Source organism: Lissotriton vulgaris, chromosome 5 (assembly GCF_964263255.1).
Source record: "Lissotriton vulgaris chromosome 5, aLisVul1.2, whole genome shotgun sequence".
Classification (NCBI taxonomy): Eukaryota; Metazoa; Chordata; class Amphibia; order Caudata; family Salamandridae; genus Lissotriton; species Lissotriton vulgaris.
The window spans coordinates 546,587,098-546,603,398 of record NC_141693.1 but is presented as its reverse complement, the minus strand read 5'-3'; the positions used below and the strand labels follow the sequence as shown (position 1 = coordinate 546,603,398).

The window sequence follows — 16,301 nt, the reverse complement described above, 5'->3', positions numbered from 1 at the left end:
TTCAATCACTTGTTGAATAATTTCTTTTCCTATATAGATTTCCTGTGAAAAATAATTCTGTGATATTCAGTTCTATATAAAGTAAGAACCAAGATTAAATCATAATAAATATAACCAAAGGATATACAGACACAGGAGTATATAAAAGAGAATTTTATCTTGGAGCACTAGGGTTGGACGCTAATATGCGCAGTTTCTCTGATTATCATCGTATGTATATATCTATAGGAATCATCATGTCAGTCTACATACGTGAATACCCATGTGTATATTTGCATTTATGGTAGATAGTGGAATATTTGGGACTGTTAAAATATGATGCCTAGATCAAAAGAGATCAGCATTGCTCAAGTAGATCAAAGATAATTGAATAATGTGAAGTGGAGTTATGAATAGATAAGCTATGCCTAAACAGACTGAACGTAATAAATTGTTGAGTTGACTGAAAAAATAGATTAATAGACGTGCTCTTTATACGATCTCAGTTAAGACAATAATTTTTATATGAAAGATGATACTATGTGAATAATACATATGAATTAACATGACTGTTCGAATTTTAAATGACAAATAAACTATATTTAGCAATTTTTTTATATTGAATAAATAGGAATCAAGTCATTATGTAGGATGTGATTTTATTTATAAATACATAATTTGAAACTCACTGTCACAGGTGTTATAATTGATTTATGAAAATCTGAATTTCTATATATAGATGGTAATTATTGTTTATTCCATGTTTCAATAGGTGTCATCCATATTATACTCAATAGTCCTAAAGATGGTCTCACGGACAATTGCGTGAGAGACCGAAACGTCGACAAACACTTTTTTCTGAAAATAAATGGTATAAGAAAAAGTGTATACAGTTGTGACATTGTAAGACCATTGGTGTATTTACGATATTCTCTTGTTACATTGTGTGTTTAAACTTATAGTACCCTTTATGAATTTTTGAAAGATAAAATTCTCTTTTATATACACCCATGTCTGTATATCCTTTGGTTATGTTTATTATGATTTAATCTTGGTTCTTACTTTATATAGAACTGAATATCACAATATTATTTTTCAGTGGAAATCTATATAGGAAAAGCAATTATTCAACAAGTGATTGAAAACTCTTGTATTGAATGATAAATTGAAATAATATAACTAAATATTGTAAATATGGCGCATCCAGGGTAGCGCAAGGGTTTCGCATGGAGGAGCAGGGAACCTGGCACATCTGTACACATGGGTCAGTTTCTTGTAAATCTGCCTTCAAATGTTTTAGAGATGTATGTAACTGGTCAGCTGAGGCTGCCAGGAGCCTGTGGCATTAAAGATTGCTAGTAGATAACTAAAGTCTCTGACACTGCCCAAAGTCTGACCCACAATGATAAACCTGCAAGTATCAATACTATCTGGCCTACAAGCCATGATACTTACTGTAATTGGTGACCAGGCCTAAACTGTCTACAAAGTGGACAAAGCTGTCCACCAACAAACGCAAAGTATTAGGGGTCTGGGCCAACAGGACAGCGTCATCTGCATAGAGCAGAGCGGGCCCCTGTGTGCCTGCAACCTTAGATACATCGACCAATATATAATTGGTGGCTATTGAAATGCAATGGTGCTGTGGATTAACATATGGGCAGGATTGCAAGGAATGAGCACACACTAGTCTTGCAAAGGAAGAATCTAGGTTACCTATATAACCTTCACAGGAAGGACACTTTTCTTCCTTCCGGAACGTCCTTCTCCTCCTGATACATATGCCTGGTCTTTGAGTTTGCCGCTTTCAGCTTGAATACCGCACAAGGTTTGCATGCCTGATCTCTGGTACTGCACACATCTACTCCGATTGCTTAGTTCACTTCACTATCCCACTTCACTTGTTCCTCGCTTTTCACAGCGCACATGGTGCTCCATCACCTGGGGAGCTCTAACCTTGAGAGTCTGGTTCTTCTGCCTTCTAGAAGAATGTTTTCCTCCAGGCTTGCACAAGGACCAGGATTATATGAAAAGAAATCTTACGTGGTGCAATGATTATTGCAGTCAACCTTTTTGGGTTTCCAGTGATTTTGATTGTGTTGGATAGTTGGTTGTCAGCCTTGGTTTTTCCAGGACTTTACAGGTTTCACAGGGATTTTATTGAGTGCCCTTTTGGCTCTTCATTTTGGCCACTCACATAAACCCCATGTGAAGAAGTAAAGTATTCAATGTGCGGGTGCCCCATGTTTGTTATGCATAAGTAGTCAATTACAGTTGAATCGGTCCTGGCAACACTTATCAGCTCTCAAATTATCTGCTTCATTATGAGGAAAATGATAAACCATATGGGAAGGGGCAATGCAATACTGCTCATGATTGTGCATTTAAGGTTTAGGATAATTACCTGAATTCAGAAGGCTGCAAAGTAGTCCTATACAGTTGTATTTCACCTCGGGACCCATGCTGTCATCATCAAGGACCTTCTGTAGGATTGGAATCAGTCCTGCGTCCATGAATGACTCTTCTACAACATCTTGGAGCAAACAAAATAGTTGAATTAGTTATGCTGTGGAACAAAGACTATTCCCTTGGGGCAATCTGTTGGGATTGACTGCGTCCATACCCTGTTTTCCCTGGACAACCAGCATTATTTGTTGGGGTGTAAGCACCTCGTTTCCATCCCTCTATTTCCGCTCTGTGTACTGTGGACTTACAACACAGATCACTATGAATCTATATATATATATATATATATATATATATATATATATATATATATATATATATATATATATATATATATATATATATATATATATATATATATATATATATATATTCACTGAAAAAACCATAGGTTATAGACCATATATAGTTAGGAATTAGCATTTACAAAACCTTGAAAATTCACTGAAAAAACCATAGGTTATAGACCATATATAGTTAGGAATTCGCATTTACAAAACCTTATTTTACTCACACAAAACCATTGAAATTCCATATATAGTTAGTTGCACTAACTATATATCGCGCACCCACAATCCACTGCTGATGATGTCACATATTACATCATTCATGACATGGTCAGTGACATCACTGATGACATCACTGATGACATCTCAAATGACATCACTGATGACATCTCAAATGACATCGCTGATGACATCACTGATGACATCTCATTTGACATTACTGATCACATCACTGATGATATCATTCATGTGATAATACGATGAACCTCTTCAGACTCTAATATAACCTTAGATACAATCAGTGTAAACAGACACTCACAGACTGTCACTCATCCATGGAGTTACTCACACACCTAGTCAGTCATGCAAAGAATAAATCACACCTCCATTTCCTCAACTATACAGTTATACAAACTTTACTTATTCAAACATATACTAACACATATTTACTCTCTTATACAATCCCTGATACAAGTTCACAATGATCCATACAGCCACTCACACATTCACTGGCTCTTATGCACAGTTATTTATATATGTCAACTCTCACATGTACTGTGTTTTACATATGTACTTACTTTGACATGTAGCACTGAGATATCCATTCACTCACCAATACACTCATGCACACAGTCAACCGCCCATACAGCTGTTTCCACATGCACTTTTGAAACCATACATCTAGTGAATCAACTGCTCACACATCTATGCACAGAGTCATACACCTCCCAGCCACCCCCACACACACTCAGTCTCCCATACAAATACTTGGGCAACCAATCAATAACCCATATAGTTACTCATATAGCTACTTATCAACACATGCAACAGTTTACAGAACAACAGACATAATGATGCACAAATTAAGACAGTTTAGTCACTAACCCATGCACTCAGTGAGACACATTTAATCACTCACTCATACAGTCAGTCATGCACCTACTAAATCCTTCATCCAGACACTTATACATCCACTCATTCTTCAATATGTAAGACATATTTTAACTTTACAGAAACATACAGTCACTGGATGTTGTCATCAGTGATGTCATCAGTGATGTCATTTGAGATGTCATCAGTGATGTCATCAGTGATGTCACAGACAATGTCATGAATGATGTAATATGTGACATCATCAGCAGTGGATTGCGGGTGCGCGATATATAGTTAGTGCAACTAACTATATATGGAATTTCAATGGTTTTGTGTGAGTAAAATAAGGTTTTGTAAATGCGAATTCCTAACTATATATGGTCTATAACCTATGGTTTTTTCAGTGAATTTTCAAGGTTTTGTAAATGCTAATTCCTAACTATATATGGTCTATAACCTATGGTTTTTTCAGTGAATTTTCAAGGTTTTGTAAATGCTAATTCCTAACTATATATGGTCTATAGCCTATGGTTTTTTTCAGTGAATATATATATATACATACATATATAAACATATATCATCTGTATATCTATATAAATACAAACATAAATGCATGCATACATATACTTATATGCATACAGATGCATGTTATTTACATGAAAGTTGAAACGAGGGCGAGATCTATTGCATTTTCAATGCTTGTTTACTTTGGTTCCATCAAGAAGGCATTCAGATGTGTCACACATTTGCCATAAATTCTGAATGTTAGCACTCTAGTTGCACATTAGATCACATTAGCTACTGCTCACCAGGGACGTCTGCTGCTGGTATTCAAAGTGCATGTTTCAGTCTGCATGTCAGAATTTTTTTAATGAAATAGAAGAGGATTTGAGAAGTCACTCAAAATGATCCCTAATTTTTCTTTCTGAAGCACTAATCATACTTTCTATGGCAAAATTAACCCCCTCATGTTGTTCCTTTTTAAATTGAGTGTTTTCAGACTTACCACTTCATTCCAATCAAGATGGCTTCTGGTGTGCCATACTTTTGTCATAAGTAAGACTGTTAGCGCTCTAGTTGTTCTTTAGAACACTCTGGGACATTCTGTCATTGGGCTATACTTGGGCTACATCTGGGTGATATTTGGGCTACATTTGGGCTCTTTTGTCTCTGGTGGCCATTTTGGGAGACTGCATGTCAGAATTTTTTAATGAAATAGAAGAGGATTTGAAAAGTCACTCAAAATGTGCCCTAATTTTTCTTTCTGCAGCACTAATAATACCTTCTATTGCATAATATACCCCCTCATTTTGTTCCTTTTTAAATGAAATGTTTTAAGAGTTACCACTTTATTCCCATCACGATGGCTCCAGGTGTGCTATACCTTTGTAATAAGTAGGACTGTTAGCGCTCTAGTTGTTCTTTAGAACACTCTGGGACATTCTGTCATTGGGCTATACTTGGGCTACATCTGGGTGATATTTGGGCTACATTTGGGCTCTTTTGTCTCTGGTGGCCATTTTGGGAGACTGCATGTCAGAATGTTTTAATGAAATAGAAAAGGATTTGAGAAGTCACTCAAAATGTGCCCTCATTTTTCATTCTGCAGCACTAATCATACTTTCTATGGCAAAATATACCCCCTCATGTTGTTTCTTTTTAAATTAAATGTTTTAAGAGTTACCACTTTATTCCAATCAAGATGGCTTCAGGTGTGCCATACCTTTGTAATAAGTAGGACTGTTAGCGCTCTAGTTGTTCTTTAGAACACTCTGGGACATTCTGTCATTGGGCTATACTTGGGCTACATCTGGGTGATATTTGGGCTACATTTGGGCTCTTTTGTCTCTGGTGGCCATTTTGGGAGACTGCATGTCAGAATGTTTTAATGAAATAGAAAAGGATTTGAGAAGTCACTCAAAACGTGCCCTAATTTTTCATTCTGCAGCACTAATCATACTTTCTATGGCAAAATATACCCCCTCATGTTGTTTCTTTTTAAATTAAATGTTTTAAGAGTTACCACTTTATTCCAATCAAGATGGCTTCAGGTGTGTCATACCTTTGTAATAAGTAGGACTGTTAGCGCTCTAGTTGTTCTTTAGAACACTCTAGGAGGCTGCAGTAGAACACAAAGGAATCAACTGACAGTCTCTGTCCTTGTTGGATGTACATGTTTTACTGAGAATGTCAGACTTCATTTTCACATGACTGAGAAAGATAATGTGAATTTACAGAAAATATGCTTTCAGTTTAGCTTATAGATCCCCTTCCAAACCACTGTGGGAAAATCATGAGATATTAGTTTTCTTTCAAACAATATTCATGATATCACAGCAGAAGGTTTTTTCACATGGTAAAATCACCTTAGAACCCACCACAATTCCTAAAACGAGTATGGTACCATCAACAAATGATTTATAATGTAACTAAAGTCCTAAAACCCTCTATTAACTACAATGCTTTTTAATGAGGTGCTATCATGTATATTGGTCCCAAGATGGCTGCCAACACTTCTTGGATGAAGTGCTGACAGCCAATCAGATCAGATGTGTGGTTAGGCTCCGCCCAGATATATATCTTTTTTTTAACCTAAATTACTCAAAATCCACTGGAGCACATATATTGAGACCTAGCAAAGGCACATCGGGCTAACAGTCCCTACAATTTTGCCAAGTTTCGTGCAAATCCATTCAGCCGTTCGAGCTAAAAGTGAGGCCAACCGCCCTATGGAAATTAACATGGGAAAAAAGCGTTTTGGGACCCCCCTTTTTTCTCGCCCCCCCCCCTTGATGAAACCCCCCCAAATTGTCAGGGGCTGCTCAGAAACAAAATGTTCCATTTTCCTGAAAGTTTCAGCCAATTCCGTCCACAAACGCCAAAGTTATTAGACATAGAATTTTCAAAAATCCCATAGAGAAAAAATCCTAACTATATATACCTACTGGCGACCGCCAGTAGGTAATATATATATATATATTACCTACTGGCGGTCGCCAGTAGGTATATATAGTTAGGATTTTTTCCCTATGGGATTTCTGAAAATTCTATGTCTAATAACTTTGGCGTTTGTGGACGGAATTGGCTGAAATTTTCAGGAAAATGGCACATTTTGTTTCTGAGCAGCCCCTGAAAATTTGGGGGGTGTTCGGCAAGGGGGGGCCGAGAAAAAAGGGGGGTCCCAAAACGCGTTTTTCCCATGTTAATATCCATAGGGCGGTTGGCCTCACTTTTAGCCCGAACGGCTGAATGGATTTGCACGAAACTTGGCAAAATTGTAGGGACTGTTAGCCCGATGTGCCTTTGCTAGGTCTCAATATATGTGCTCCAGTGGATTTTGAGAAATTAACGTTCAAAATAAGATATATATCTGTAACAGCGCTCCGGGTAGCGCTCCGGTTCGCGTACTTTTCGCGTAACAGAACTTTGCGATGCGAAGCTGATTGGCTTTCCGGTGTCTGTCAACATTCTAAACAGTCCGGAGCGGCCGCCATCTTGTCTCTCGGTAGGATCGAGAGACAAGAGGAGGCCAAAACAAAGGGGGAAATTACCATAAGGGGGCATAGTAGATCCTCCTTGACCCCCTAGGTTTTATGTGGAGGTTTTAAAAGGGCCCAGCAGGGCAAAAAAAATAAAAAAAATTTTTTTTTGCGTGGTGAGCGCCTAGTACGCGAACCGGAAAGCGTTCTGGGCAGCGTACTATAAGGATAAAAGAATGATAGACTTTTCTAATACTGTATGTTAATTGTTTGTTGTTTTTGTTGATTTTTTTTATTTTCTTTATTTTTTAAGCATTTTTTTTTATTTTGCTTGTGTTTCATAATTTATTAAACTTTCTAACATTTCATTGTCAGAAATTTCATAATTGTCATTGAATATATTTTGTAGTCTATGAGGGTGTAAAATGTCCTTGAACTTGCTGCTCGCCTTCCATTTTGCCTGAAATTTGGATTAAAAAATATATATATTAGTAGAGATAGGGCACTGTTGGGATTAATTTTAGATAGGCAGTTTTTATCAGTGAATTTATATTTTGGCAGTGTATAGTATCAGAGTGGAAGTAGGACTATAAAAAAGTATATGTGATTTAACCAAGAGAAGCCTAACTCCATCCATAACTATAACAGAGAAGTCTATCTAAATCTATAACTACTACAGAGGAATAGTATATTGGGGCCATATGTATCAAGCTATTTAGAATGCTTTGGCAACATATTTCTGCTGATAAAAGCTGCAAAACTTTTATTGCCTATGTTGATGATATGGATCTATGTTATTTACATTTCTTTGCTGTTTCAATTAATCTTTTTCTGTTATTTTTTCTTTTCTGTTTTCTGTTTTTTCTCTCTGTTATTCCACATGTTTTAATCTTATTTTGAACATTCACTCACATTCTCCAAGAAACTCTTCTTTGTTATTGTTCTACTCTCTTTTTTTTCTTTCACTTCCTTATCCATTTTGTTTTTCGCAATTATACCCTTTTCCATCTTTTCTTCGGTAAATAGATCTATTAAACAGTATCTCTGGTTTACTCCCTATAGCTGTCTTTCTTTTAACATTACTCTCTGTTTACTTCCCTTATACTTACTCTTCTTTTTTTAAAAAAAAAATGTTTTGGTTCGCTCCTAGTTCGCGAACCGGTCAGCGAAAGGGGAAGCGAAGCAAAAGAAATAGAGCTTGCCAGAATGCTAAACATTCTAGCAATTTTATTTGAAAGGGGAGGTAGTTCTGAAAAGAACTTTTTTTTTAATGTTTTTTTTTTTTTTCTGAACATTTTTTTTGTATTTTTGAACAGTTTTATGATTTTTTTTTGTTTTTGATGGAGGGGAAACAACAAAAAACAGGCGTTGAAAAGGGCTCAACAGGAGCAAAAAAAAAAATTACTGTCTGGGGCGGTTAGGGCAATTATGATTTTCATAAGCAACGTTCATTAACGTTATGCTCATGTTACCACATGAAAGCAATGCACCACAATACAAACAGGTTAATTTCATATGTTTAAAGTTCTGCTGAATGTTTGGCACGGTTTCCCGTTCCTCTGCTCCTGTCAATGATATTTGCGAAGTTGACCTGGCCACAGGAGTTGTTCTTGGATTATCCTGCAGGTCACGCAACTCTGCACGGCTGTAGTTCAATGGATGCCACCTGCTCATATGCCGATGCATAGTATAGTTCCCCATGCTATATTTTTTTTCAGTGCCTCTTGATAACTTGTCTTTACAAATGAGGCAGGTGACATATTTAGCATTTACTTTCTTCTGCCCTCGAGGGAGTGAAAAAAACTGCCAAATGAAACTGGTTTTCCGATGGGAAACATGGGGCAACTCTTGTATGAATTGTGGTTCTTCTGTCTCCTCTTCCTCTAGTTCATCCTCTTCCTCCTCTGTGTTGGTGATGAACTGGGGTGGTGGTCCTCTCTTCCCATGAGGAGGTGAAGGTGGTGGTGGGGGTGCACCAGCTAAAGCAACTAATGAAGCCATTGCTCAAATATCAAAAAGGGTCTTTCTCTCACCAAGATGAAAGTCAGAGTGAGGAAAGAAGGAGGGGTTTTCATCATTTGGGAAAAGTATAAGTTCTAAACCAATGAAAAGTGTTAATTTTAGATCACATGACCTAGTATTACATCATTAGGAAACCAAAAGTGAAATGAACCAATGAAAAGTGTTATTACCGAGTCACATGATCTGCTGTGTTTACGTTTCGCGCTTTGCTCTGCTTTCCGGTCCGCTTCCGGGTCCGCTAACTTGGCGCGTCAAATGACGTATTACGCGACAACGCGAAACGTCATTCTAACGTAACAGTTACGCTAAAGGAACGTTTACCGGTTCGCGGACCGAGCCGCGGCTTTAAATTGAGCTAACGGGAAGCTGACCGGTTCACGGACTGGGAGCGAAACATAAATTTTTTTTTTAAAAAATTGTATAAAAAACATGTAAAATATATTTTAAGATTAAAAGAAGAATACATTTTACAGCTACAGATATTAGCTTTTAAAAAACCATTGAAATTCACTGAAAGATGAGATGTGATGTCATCAGTGATGTCACTGACCATGTCATGAATGATGTAATATGTGACATCATCAGCAGTGGATTGCGGGTGCGCGATATATAGTTAGTGCAACTAACTATATATGGAATTTCAATGGTTTTGTGTGAGTAAAATAAGGTTTTGTAAATGCGAATCCCTAACTATATATGGTCTATAACCTATGGTTTTTTCAGTGAATTTTCAAGGTTTTGTAAATGCAAATTCCTAACTATATATGGTCTATAACCTATGGTTTTTTCAGTGAATTTTCAAGGTTTTGTAAATGCAAATTCCTAACTATATATGGTCTATAACCTATGGTTTTTTCAGTGAATATATATATATATATATATATATATATATATATATATTACCTACTGGCGGTCGCCAGTAGGTATATATAGTTAGGATTTTTTCCCTATGGGATTTCTGAAAATTCTATGCCTAATAACTTTTGCGTTTGTGGACGGAATTGGCTGAAATTTTCAGGAAAATGGCACATTTTGTTTCTGAGCAGCCCCTGAAAATTTGGTGGGGTTTCGTCAAGGGGGGGCTGAGAAAAAAGGGGGGTCCCAAAACGCGTTTTTTGCATTGAGTTTTCCATAGGGCGGTTGGACTCACTTTTTGCCCGAACGGCTGAATGGATTTTCACGAAACTTGGCAAAATTGTAGGGACTGTTAGCCCGATGTGCCTTTGCTAGGTCTCAATATATGTGCTTCAGTGGATTTTGAGAAATTAACGTTTAAATCAAGATATATATCTGTAACAGCGCTCCGGGCAGCGATCCGGTTAGCGAACCTTTCGCGTATCGGAACTTTGCGATGCGAAGCTGATTGGCCCTCCGGTGTCTGTCAACATTCTAAACAGTCCGGAGCGGCCGCCATCTTGTCTCTCGGTAGGATCGAGAGACAAGAGGAGGCCAAAACAAAGGGGGAAATTACCATAAGGGGGCATAGTAGATCCTCGTTGACCCCCTAGGTTTTATGTGGAGGTTTTAAAAGGGCCTAGGAGGGTCCAAAAAAAAAAAAAAAAAATTTTTTTTTTGCGTGGTAAGCGCCAAGTTCGCGAACCGGAAAGCGTTCTGGGCAGCGAACTTTATGGATAAAAGAATGAAAGACTTTTCTAATACTGTATGTTAATTATTTGTTGGTTTTGTTGATTATTTTTTAATATTTTTATTTTTTCAGCAATTTTTTATTGTTGTGATTGTGTTTCAAAATTTAATAACATTTCTAACATTTAACTACTTTATGAATTACATATAAAAATGATTAAAGACTCAAACAATTTTTTAATATTACATATAATTTTATTTTTCGGATTGTTTTTCGAAATTTAATACAACGTCTAGCATTTCACTGTCTGATATGTGTTCTTGTTCAGTGAACATAAGTTCAAACATTTGACCGTCATCATAATGAAGTAAATGATCCACTGATTCCACACATTGAACTAATTCATGGTCCCGTGATTCATCCATGAAATCAGAGTCATCATTGTCCTCAATTTCTTTTTCTGTGTTGGTCTCCAGAACAATTTCGAAGGAAACATTCTGCTCACCTTCCATTTTATTGCTGTAATTTGCATAAAAAATAAATATATCAGTAGAGATAGGGCACTGTTGGGTTTAAGTTCAGACAGGCACTTGTGAGTTTATAACAGAGAAGTAATCTATGGGCACTGTATGGTTTCAGGCGTGAAGTAGTACTATTAAAAAGTGCCTGTGAAGAAGCCTAAGTAAATTCATAATTATACCACAGAAACCTAAATCAGTCCATAATTATAATAAAGAAGCCTTTCTCAATGTCTAACTCTTACAGAGGGATAGTATATAACTATCTGAAAAAGTTTACCATATTTACTTATAGTGCACAATATACTTCAGTTTTAAAAATAACAACTTACCTTTAGAAACAAGTTGATGTTATTAGTGATATTCTAAATGATATATACAACAACAAGTAGTAGTCAAAATGGCTGTGTTTCCTTCTCTCCCTTTATATATATACAGGTATATAACCAATCAAATGTCAGGTAATAAAAGTAGAAAATGAAAGTAACATTTTCATTGGTTGTCAATTCCAACAATTCAGATGTGTTTTGTGAAGTAATTTACCTCACGGTACTTGGAGAGGTCTACAGGCTAAATGGCTAAATGGAATTTCAATGAAATTTGTGAGAATGGAAGGGATTGTTATGTAGTATGAGCTAATCTATATTTGGTGAGAGTGTCTCTAGTCGTTTTTTTGTAAATTACTTTCCCGCCTTTTTTTAGGACCGCTTTCCGGGAAGCGGCCCGGTTAGCGAACCTTAAGCGTCACGGGAGTCCACCATTTTGTGTTTCGGTCGCATTAAGATACAAGATGGAGGGCAAATAATGTTTAGAATGGGTAGAAGGGGTCATGGTAGACTTATCTTGACCCCCTAGGTTTTCTGAGCGTGGCTGAGGAGGCTTATATGTGCGGAAAAAAAAACTTTTTTTTAAAAAATTCCGCGAGGTTAGCTTTCGGTTAGCGAACCGGGTAGCGCTCCGGGGAGCGAATTTTGTGGAAAATTAGTGAAAAAAATTAGAGAAAAATAATAATTGTGAGTGATCAGATGTAGGGTAGCTCTGAGAAGAGCTTTTGAGTTTATGGTACATTTAGGTACTTATAAGTAGGTACCAATGCACAGTCTTAAATTCAGAATGAAAATTCTGTTGCCCTCATCTGAGAAGTGAACTCCATCTCCTCTGTAGATATCTTGCATGTAGTAACGCAAGTTATTGTTGTACAGAGAGCCCATTCCATGGTCTCTCATGTAAGCTGAAACAGATTTGTTTACATGCTTCCTCGCTTTCTCAATTTGTGGACAAAATTGGTTGGACCACCTCCATTTCTGTCTTTGGCATATATTGGAATATACCAAGGCAGTTTGAGGAAAAAGTGCCATTAATTGCTCAAAGGTGTCCTTTAAAAGCATTTCCAGACCTACCCCTGTCAAAGTGCCCAAATCATTACCTCCACAGTGCACTATTAACAGGTCAGATTTTGGCAAATGCATAAAGGTTTTCACCAATGGTATCAATTGGTGACATTTTAATCCTCTTTGGCCCAACCACTTAATTTCCACATCTTGTAAATTGAGGTTAGGTAAATTTCTGCTCTCAGCATACCTTTGAGCCCAGTGGATGTAACTATGTCCAACAATCCAGACCTTAAACATGGTGGGAGAAGGTTGTTCTGCAGTCAGATGAAGTGTGGTAATGAAAGGGCAGTTGAAACAGTAGGAGTTTCAAAAGAAAAAAAACTGTGGATTTACAATGCTAATGATTCATTAGCAGTGATTGGTGCATTTCCATTTCTGAAAACAGAAAGTTAGGGTGCATGGATGTGTTCTTTGAAAGATGTAATTTGAATGGTCAAGGAAGAAACATTTAATGAAAGATTGCACTGGATACGCAGGTGCACTGAGAGTTCAGAGTTCAATTGAAACATTGTTGTGTGAATTTGCAAACATGAGAGGTCTTCCAGGAGGTGGTTGCTATGGAAACAAGGCAGACAGGGCAGAGGGGGGAAGGGTTTTGATTTGAAAAAAGTGAGGGAAGAGGTATGATTGGCTAATATGAGAGATATGTGAAAAGAATATCTGTATTTCTGTGCTTTCAATAGCTGCAGCCTTTGGAGTGCATCCTTTTTCTTCTGCTGAAGACAATTTGGTGTATTTCTTAGACTGTTTTCAAAACTCAAAAAATATTTGCTAAGGTGAGAAAAGATTTATTTAATTTAGATAGAGAATAGTATGATTTAAGGAGAAAATGATGAAGAAAGCTGTGTTTTTAAAATGTGGTTTTGTCTCTAGTGATATACTAATAGAATTAGTTTCATAGAGAAATTGAAATTGCATATTTGGTGTAACATTCTGGCATGCAGTAACACAAGTTATTGTGGTACATGGAGCCCATTTTATGGTCTGTTATGTAAGCTGAAACAGAGATGTTGCTTTTAAAAACGATTTAAGAAATCAATTTCATTTCTGGATATGTACTGCTAGAGCTTCATAGGTTGTTTTGAGCCATATTTATAAGGTATTTGAGTGTCTAAGATGTTATGTTTTCCTTTTAAAATGTAAAGTGTTCCTCATGGGGCAAGTGTCTTGTAAATACGCTCCCACTTGTGCTTGGCAAATTTAGATTTTGATTATGGGAGTTACCTAGCCATGTTAATAGTGTCCCAAAAATGGTGCTAGGGAATTGCAGAAAACACTTTCATGTGTCTCAAGGACATTTTTAGTCATTTCTTCATGAATGCAGGTATACAATTGATTTATATGCTGTGTTTAAAAACGAATTTTGAAATCAATTACATTTCAGGATATGTACTGTTAGAGCTTCATAGGTTGTTTGGGGTCATATTTAGAAGGCATTTTAGTGTCTTTGATGTTATTTTTCCCTTTTTAAATGGAAAGCGTTCCTCATGGGGCCCTGAGCAGTTCTTAGCCATGTTATTTAATAGGAAGTGGATAACATGGCTAAGAGCATTTGCTGGAAAGTGCATGAATATTGCTGACTTTTCTGCGATGTTATTTTTCCCTTTTTAAATGGAAAGTGTTCCTCTTGGGGCAAGTGTCTTGTAAATACGCTCTCACTTGCGCTTGGCAAATTTAGATTTTGATTATGGGAGTTACGTAGCCATGTTAATAGTGTCCCAAAAATGGTGCTAGGGCATTCCAGAAAACACTTTCATGTGTCTCAAGGACATTTTTAGTCATTTCTCCATGAATGCAGGTATACAATTGATTTATATGCTGTGTTTAAAAACGAATTTTGAAATCAATTACATTTCAGGATATGTACTGTTAGAGCTTCATAGGTTGTTTGGGGTCATATTTAGAAGGCATTTTAGTGTCTTTGATGTTATTTTTCCCTTTTTAAATGGAAAGCGTTCCTCATGGGGCCCTGAGCAGTTCTTAGCCATGTTATTTAATAGGAAGTGGATAACATGGCTAAGAGCATGTGCTGGAAAATGCATGAATATCGCTGACTTTTCTGCGATATTCATGCATTGCGGCCGTTTTTTTTCACATTTGCGAGCAGTTCTTAGCTATGTTATCCAATGGGAGGTGGATAACATGGCTAAGAGCATTTGCTGGATAATGCACGAATATCGTTGACTTTTCAGCGATATTCATGCATTGCGGCTGTTTTTAATCGCATTTGTGATAAACAATTACATTTCTTGATATGTACTTTTAGAGCTTCATAGGTTGTTTGGGGCTATATTTAGAAGGCATTTTAGTGTCTTTGATGTTATGTTTACCTTTCTAAATGGAAAGCGTTCCTCTTGGGGCAAGTGTCTTGTAAATACGCTCCCACTTGCGCTTGGCAAATTTAAATTTTGATTATGGGAGTTACCTAGCCATGTTAATAGTGTCTCAAAAATGGTGCTAGGGCATTCCAGAAAACACAATCATGTGTCTCAAGGACATTTTTAGTCATTTCTTCATGAATGCAGGTATACAATTGATTTATATGCTGTGTTTAAAAATCGAATTTTGAAATCAATTAAATTTCAGGATATGTACTGTTAGAGCTTCATAGGTTGTTTGGGGTCATATTTAGAAGGCATTTTAGTGTTTTTGATGTTATTTTTCCCTTTTTAAATGGAAAGCGTTCCTCATGAGGCCCAGAGCAGTTCTTAGCCATGTTATTTAATAGGAAGTGGATAACATGGCTAAGAGCATTTGCTGGAAAATGTATGAATATCGCTGATTTTTCTGCGATATTCATGCATTGCGGCCGTTTTTTTCACATTTGCAAGCACTTCTTAGCCATGTTATCCAATGGGAGGTGGATAACATGGCTAAGAGCATTTGCTTCAAAGGTTGTTTGGGGTTATACACCATTTTTGGGAAATTAGTAACATGCCTATCTAACTCCCATAATCAAAATCTAAATTTGCCAACCGCAGGTGGGAGCATATTTACAATAAATTTGCACCAGGAAGAACGTAAAATAGCATACTAGATACTCAAATGCATTATAAATATGACCCAAAACATCTTATGAAGCATTAGTAGTGCATATTTCCAGAAATGTATTGGTTTTCATTTAATGATTTACTTCATTGGTAGGCCTTCACATGTTTTTTTATTTTGATATTTTTCAGTGAAAATCTTATCTGCAACCATGTGTTGGCCTCACCTCAAATAAACAAAACAGGTGATGGACTGAATGTGGATCAATGACACACATTTACCCCAGTCTAAAGATCAGGGCCTAAACAAATCTTTAGATAGGCTACATCTTATCGTCATCCTGAATTAATGATTTAAAATATTAGGGAGTGATTTATGAGTGTTGTATGCCTTTTTTGTACCATTGAGTGTCATTTTTGTGATGCAGTGCTGGTGGAAAACATTTGCTATGTTAAATAATTAGTACGGCATTAAGTTTTAGATGACTGTTA

The 16,301-nt window shown here is 36.7% G+C and overlaps 1 protein-coding gene across 1 annotated transcript in view; it reads right to left on the bottom strand.

The window, feature by feature from the left end:
- LOC147711210 (rap1 GTPase-GDP dissociation stimulator 1-like) overlaps positions 1-16,301 on the bottom strand; it is a 622,318-nt gene that overhangs the window by 16,113 nt on the left and 589,904 nt on the right. Inside the window, exon 13 of the mRNA XM_086921991.1 lies at positions 2,384-2,512. Coding sequence (XP_086778117.1) covers positions 2,384-2,512 — 129 coding nt within the window. The remainder of the gene's footprint in view (positions 1-2,383; positions 2,513-16,301) is intronic.